This window comes from Symphalangus syndactylus, chromosome 16 (assembly GCF_028878055.3).
Source record: "Symphalangus syndactylus isolate Jambi chromosome 16, NHGRI_mSymSyn1-v2.1_pri, whole genome shotgun sequence".
In the NCBI taxonomy this organism is placed as follows: Eukaryota; Metazoa; Chordata; class Mammalia; order Primates; family Hylobatidae; genus Symphalangus; species Symphalangus syndactylus.
The window spans coordinates 61,703,530-61,710,243 of NC_072438.2; the positions used below are offsets into that span (position 1 = coordinate 61,703,530).

Genomic DNA, 6,714 nt, shown 5'->3' on the forward strand with positions numbered 1-6,714 from the left:
CCGGATAAACCGAGAACCTTCGGAGTGGTTGCACCGAAACGGGGTCACCCAGCACTTCAGCGTCCTGGGCTCTAGCAAGTCTCACAGAAGCAACCGGCAGTGCTACCACCGAGGAGCCCCTAGAGGGGCAAAACTAGCAGTAATGCCATCGACGAAAGGCCAGTTAGGCCAACAGAGTAGAATATTTAGTTCCGGCGATTATAGGCCAGCGCAAACCAGGCAGCATAAAGCTGAGGGTCAGCAAAACAAAAATTAGGAACAATTTTTGTTAAAGGACAAGTTAGCTGAAACACACACAGACACACACAGACACACACACACACACACACACACACACATACACACTGAAAACAATACCTTTGGGAAGATTCATCAAATGAAAATCCAAAACTAAGCAAAACGTGGAAAAATGGACTCTACAAAGAAGAGAATGCAAACACTTCTAAACGATGTGGTTTCACAGAGGTGATAACGCTGTCAGGCCTATATCAATATCTGCTCGGTCTCACCAGGACTTCTAACTAAGCGACTGCAGACACTGCTAAACCGCTACTTCCTACTCCTAAAATATCTTCTTCACCTTCATGCCCGGACTTCTATATTTGAAACTCAGGCATAAGTAAAGCAGGATAAGTCATCATGAAACCGAAAGTTACTGGGACTAAGGAGTCGTAGGCACGGCTATACTAGGACTGGTTGCGACTAAATATGGACTTGCAAGAGCTAAGAAATCACATTCACAGGGGGCACTTAGAATCGAAGCATGCACTTGTTACTCTAAGAAATCCCTAACCCAGGACTCGCTCAGAATATTTCGAACGCAGAATTAAGCATCTTTATCGCAGGCGAAATAAGCCGATACTTAATTCCGCTTAAGTCCGAACTTGCTACGCAGAGAAACCACAATCAGGGCTATATTCCGAGTGTAGGAGGTTTAAAACTCCCGAAAAGGCAGTCAAAGCAGGCAGGGCCAAGCCGGACCTGCTGCGCCTACCGGAATTGCTAAACCCAGTTGTGGTACCATTAAGTAATTGGTAGCTCTCTTAGAAGCCACGCCAAACTGTTCCAAAGAAAAAGACGCAGGAAACACTGCTAGCCCTGAGACCCATGAATAAGTCATCTTTTCAATTATTTATTTATTTCGAGACAGGGTCGCGCTCTGCTGGAGGGCCTTGGTGCTATCCGGCTCACTGCAGCCTCGACCTCCTGAGCTCAAGCAACCCGCCCACCCCAGCCTCCGGAGCAGCTGGGACTACAGGTGCGCACCACCTCACCGGGCTAATTTTTGTATTTTTTGTAGACACAGGCCTCACCCTGTTGCCCAGGCTGTTCTCAAACTCCTGAGCTCAAGCAGTCCGCATGCCTCCGCCGCTGAAAGTGCTGACATTACTGCCGTGAGCCACGCTGGCCCGCCAGAATAAGTAATATTAAGAACCGGTCATCTGTGAAGTTGTATTAATATAAGTAATTGCGTGGTCCTTCCACGAGAAATAGCAAAGATTGATAAACCTCCCAGTCTTATGACCGTGAATAAAATTCCTGAGTGTAAAACACAGTGAATTGATATACCGAAAAAAAGAAGGACCGCTGTTAAAAATAAAATTAACAATTAAAATTAAAAAGACGTTATAATAACGTAAAAGACACGATATAAAATTAAGTGTAAACAAACCATATATTTAAAAAGCAATAATTAGAAAAATAGGAATAAGATTTAAAAATACAATGGAAAAAACAAATAAATTTTAAATTTGCCAAAAACTCTTAAGAATTCTACAATCGTAAAATAGATTTCTCAAAGTTAAAACAGATACGAATGAAATATTTAATGAAATAAATATAAATGTGTAAAATGCAAGGAAACTGAAAGTAATAAGCGACGCGAAACAAGAAAGAAACGTCAGGGAAAAGAGAATTTAAAAACTGACGACCAGCAATGAAAGCACATCTTAACGTATTTTTATTTTCTAGGTGGAGACGTTTGGTAGCTGAGAATCTTTTCAAGGAGGAGAATCCAAAAAGCCTTCTGCTGCTATCTAAGGCTGCTTAGCTCCACAGATCCGTGGGCAGCACGCCCGGAGTAGAGAGAACGCGGCAAAACCAACGCGAAGAATCCACTCCAGGCAGTCTGAGAAACCCGGGAGGTGGCGCCGCAGACGGAGGGCAGGAGGATGGCGGCGTTCCAAAAGGCACTCGCTGTCACAGACCTCGGTGTCCTGCTGTCTGTCCCCGGGATGGGGAGGCCTGCACCAGGGAAGCTGCTGGAGCTTGAGTCTGTCGGGTTCCTCTGCCTGCCCCACCTCTTCTACGGGTGCCTCTTGCTGCTTCTGCGTCCCCGGCCAACTGAACTCAGTGGGCTTCGCTGTACTTGGTTCCAAGGTGCTCTGGACTCCAGGCAAGAGTCCGTTTTGCCAGTAGACTCCGGGCAGCCGCCAGCAAGGACTGGAAAGCAGTCCCAAATCACAGCTGTCCGATGAGTACTCTCCCAGTACTGGATACAAAGGAAGAGGCCACGGCCCACGATCTTCTGAACTCACAGTAGGTGGAGGCTGGGGCTCCGGCGCCACCTCTGCGGCATCCCAAGCCCGCTTCACACAGCCAAGAAAATGTTGCTCCATCGCTTAAGCCTCAGACCAACGTTTGCGCTGATCAAGGAGGGAGAGTCTGCCGCACTAACATCAGCCTGAGTATTTATGCTCTCCAGAGCCCGTGGGCGGAGGCCAGTCAGATGTTAAGAAACTCAGTAGTAACAAATGCACGAAAATTAGTAGACAAATGAAAAACGATAACATTTTAGAGAGTACATAGAGCCAAAACGAACCGTAATCCCGACAGAAAAACATAGCGAGAAAAGAAACCGAAATGAAATGACACTAAGCAAACCTTGCAGACAACTAGCGCTACAGAACGCAGGTATTAAAGAGCGCTGCAAGGGCCAAGAACCACCCGTTTCCGGGAAATGAGCGTTGCTGCCACCGGAAAACTGTCCCGCTAGGGCTCCGCGCTAACCACCTTGCGAACGAGAAACCGGCGCGTTGGACTTAGCAAGCGCCGGCACCTAGCGGATAGCGCTGGTATTGCCAAACGAATACCCGTTTCGGCGGCATACCGGGTGCTGCTAAAGAGAAACCGCGCGCTCTTAGAAAAGAGCGGTGCTTCCACACCTAAGCAACGTGTTTGGAGGAATGAACCAACTCCGTTTCAATGTGCTGTACCAGAAAAACCTGTTGTGGCATTTTAACGTGTTTTAATCCGTTCAATGTGTTTGATAGGTTTAATATGTTTTAACCCGTTTTAATGGGTTGTGACAGAAAAAGCGCCGGCTAATGGTACCACAGAATTACTAGTGGCAACAGCGGCTCGGTGCAATCACCGTTCTGCACCGCAAAACGGGGTTCAGGAAGTTCCTAGGAGATACTAGCGGTTGTAGGACCGAGAAAGTGACAGCACGGAGAACGTAAGGGCCCCGCGAACGGGAAATGTCACGTCGGGTGCAGCAACTGAGAAAACGCCCAGTGGGCGCTACTGGCAAACGTGCTGATACAAAACCGCCAGCTCCGCGTAGGAAGCGGAGCCGCCAGACAGCACCCGGAACCTGATACCAGCGAGGCAAAGACCGAGCTCGGCTCCCCGGCTCCTGAGAGAATGAAAGTCAAAAAGCACGAATCTGAGACGCTCAAAATTAGTAGAACAAAAATACATAACGTTGAAATAAAAATAAAAATGTGAAATAATGAAAGTCTGAAATGCAAGTAAAACTGAAAAACACATCGGTAACGTTGTGCTCAGAGCAAGACACAAAAATAATTTTAAGATAAGCAAAAATTACAGAGAACCAACCCTACAAAGAAGAAATGTCAAATATGGCTAAGCGATGCAATGCCTACCATTAAAATATTTCTGTCAGATCTAAACCCCTGCAGGTTGCTCCTGTCATAATTTCCTACGACAAACAAACAAAAACGGCCACGGTTAAACGTGTTTAGCTACGTCTAAAAAATCGCAGTAGCTGCTATATCCCGATTTGGTCTACAGGAGGAAAAAGTCTCGATGGGCCGGACTTGCTATTGTCAAAGGGAGCTTGGTAAAACTGAGAAATCGCGTTCGCCGGCATTTCCTGACTTCCACGGGACTTTTAAAACACACAAGCATAGCTAAGACGGGACTCGATATTGAGAAACCAAACTTGGTATAAGAGCTCCCGACACTGCTAAACTGGTCATCACTAAACCTTAAAAAACAAAAAACAAAAAACAAAAAACAAAAAACAACGCATTCGCTGGTACCCATGTTTCCACAGGAGTTAAACATTTCTTGCGCAGCTAAAGCAAGTCTTACCAGGAGGAAACCGGAACTTGCTAGGACTACGAAACTTGAGGCTAGGCTGACCCCATGGTTGTTATGATTAGAAATCCGAGGCTACTGGAAACCCGGAGCTGCTGACAAATGAGTCACAGAGTGACTTCGCCTTCGCATGGGGAAACGGTGACTTCCTACGGCCTAGATATCGCAGCCAGGGCTAGACCGGTGTTTGTCTGAAGTCAGGACTTGCCTGGGCTGAGAAATCACATTTTGGCTATTCCCCTACTTGGACAGGGGCTGGAAATCCCAGGCGCCGCGAAATCGAAACTTGCTAGGACCAAGAAGCCAACGACGCGCGAAACCGTGGGGTCCTGCGGCAGAGACGCCAGCGGCGCCGCCACAGGACTGCGTTCTGGAGGCCGAGCCGGAACCCGTGCGGCGGCGGCGGCGGCGGCGGCGGCGGCGGCGGCGGCGGCGGCGGCGGCGCTGGGAAGAGACTGTGCCCCTGCAGCTCCCCTGTCACCGGCTCCGAGGAGCGTCGGGCTCCCCCCGCCCAGCCCTGCAGCACCCATCCGACAACGCCAGACTCGGCGCAACTGGGGCAGCTGCGACTTTGAATCTCCCAGATCCGCGGCCTGAGGGCTGCCCGCCACCGAGAAATGGAGGCACAGAGCTGTGAACAAGAGACCACGGCTCGGCGAAATGGCGGTGCCAGGAGCCTGAAAGGGAACGCAGCCGGCGGGGTTGTCAAGGACAACATTTGTTTTGGCGCGACCAACGGTGCTGTCGCCAAGAAACCGTCGACTCTGAGAAACAAAGAGAAGTTCGGCTGCCGAGAAACTCCGTGCAACAAGTGCTGTGACAGCAAAACCGCCGGCTCCGCGCCGCTGGCGAAAGAGCCAACGGAAACGCCGGGTGCTGCGACCGCGACGCCGGCACGAGAGGGCCTCGGATGGAGAAAGCCCGGCACCGAGACGAGGAAACTGTGCACAGCACAACTGCCAGTTGACACCAACAGAAAAGTGTCTGGTCTGCTCTCTGGGAGAAAGCGCGGATCAAAACCAGCAACTCAGTGGAGCGAACCCCGCAGCCACTGAAGAAGTTGCCCACGTGGCGGTGGGGCCAGGGAAACACCGCGATTTGGACGACAGCCGTGGGGGATACGACAGAGAAACATGCGCGGCCACAGAAGTACATCCAGCTCCGCGCAACCAGTGAGTGGTTCCGCGATCCAGAAACCGCCAGATGGGCTCGACTAGAAACTTCTAAAAAACTGTCGTCCCATAGCAGCTTTGCTACCCACGACAGACAGTCGCCTTTAGAGAGCACCTAACGGTGCTGAGACCGGCCTGGGCCAGCAAAAGCGCAGAGCGGTGCCGGTGCCAAGAAACGCCGGACTTGGTGAAACCAACCTTGTGACCACCGATTCCACTGGCTTCGCAGGACGCAACGGGCGAAGGCGCGGCGGAGAAACCGCAGGCTCCCTTCACCGATGATGCTGCGGGCTGGGGATGGTGGGGGGCACCCGCGAAGTTGTGAAACCAGCGGCGCTGGGACCCAGCGATCACCTGCCCGTAGCGAATGCCTGTGCAGTTGCAAAAGACAACTTTTGGCGGAAAGAAGGTTGCCGCCAGAGAGCATCCCATAGCGCTGACAAAGGCGTGGCGTTGCCAGTGAGAAACCGCCGGCGCTGGGAAAGGAACGGTGCAGCGACCGACCAACTGCGCACTCGGTGCCACCAAAGTGCTACCGGCTCTACCCACTCTGTCCCCCACGGGCTTAGGGAAGTCTGCTGTCTTTTTCTTTTCTTTTTTCCTCTGTCGCCTAGGCTGGTGCAGTGGTGTCATCTTGGCTCAGCGCAGCCTCGACTTCCTGGGATCCAGCGATCCTCCCGCCTCAGCCTCTAGAGTAGCCGAGAGCACAGGTGAGTGCTACCACCCCCGTCTAATTTATATATATATATATATAATATATATATAAAATATATATTTTATAATATATGACATATAAGATGTAATATATGGAGCGAATATGTAATATATTGCATATTATATAATATGTGATATACTATACATTATATAATATTAACATATATGATATTATATAAGATGTAATATATATTATATAATATGTAATATATTATATATAATATATAACGGATATGATACAATAATATAATATATTATAATTTATATATTATATAATATATGATAATTTATTATAATATAATACTACTTATGAGGCTGAGAAGGGAGGAGTGCGTGACCCAGGATGGTTGAGGCTGCAGTGAGCTATGCTTGTGCCACTGCACTCCAGCCAAGGTGACGCAGCCAGACCCTGTCTGAAAAAAAGTGAAAAAAAAAAAAAAAAGCCAAAAACTACTGCGGAGTGGCCCTTTCTTCAAGCGTCTGC

The 6,714-nt window shown here is 49.2% G+C and overlaps 1 protein-coding gene across 1 annotated transcript; it reads right to left on the reverse strand.

Annotated features, from left to right (window-relative positions):
• Positions 1–1,937: 1,937 nt before the first annotated feature.
• On the reverse strand, positions 1,938–2,618 carry LOC129464849 (annexin-2 receptor-like). Its single transcript, XM_055246285.2, has one exon. It carries the CDS (start codon positions 2,616–2,618, stop codon positions 2,037–2,039), a length of 582 nt encoding a protein of 193 aa, XP_055102260.1. The 3' UTR covers positions 1,938–2,036.
• Positions 2,619–6,714: the final 4,096 nt, after the last annotated feature.

What these genes read in the sequence shown, in the direction of transcription:
- LOC129464849 (XM_055246285.2), bottom strand. Translation starts at nt 2,618, where the DNA reads ATGGAGCAACATTTTCTTGGCTGTGTGAAGCGGGCTTGGGATGCCGCA.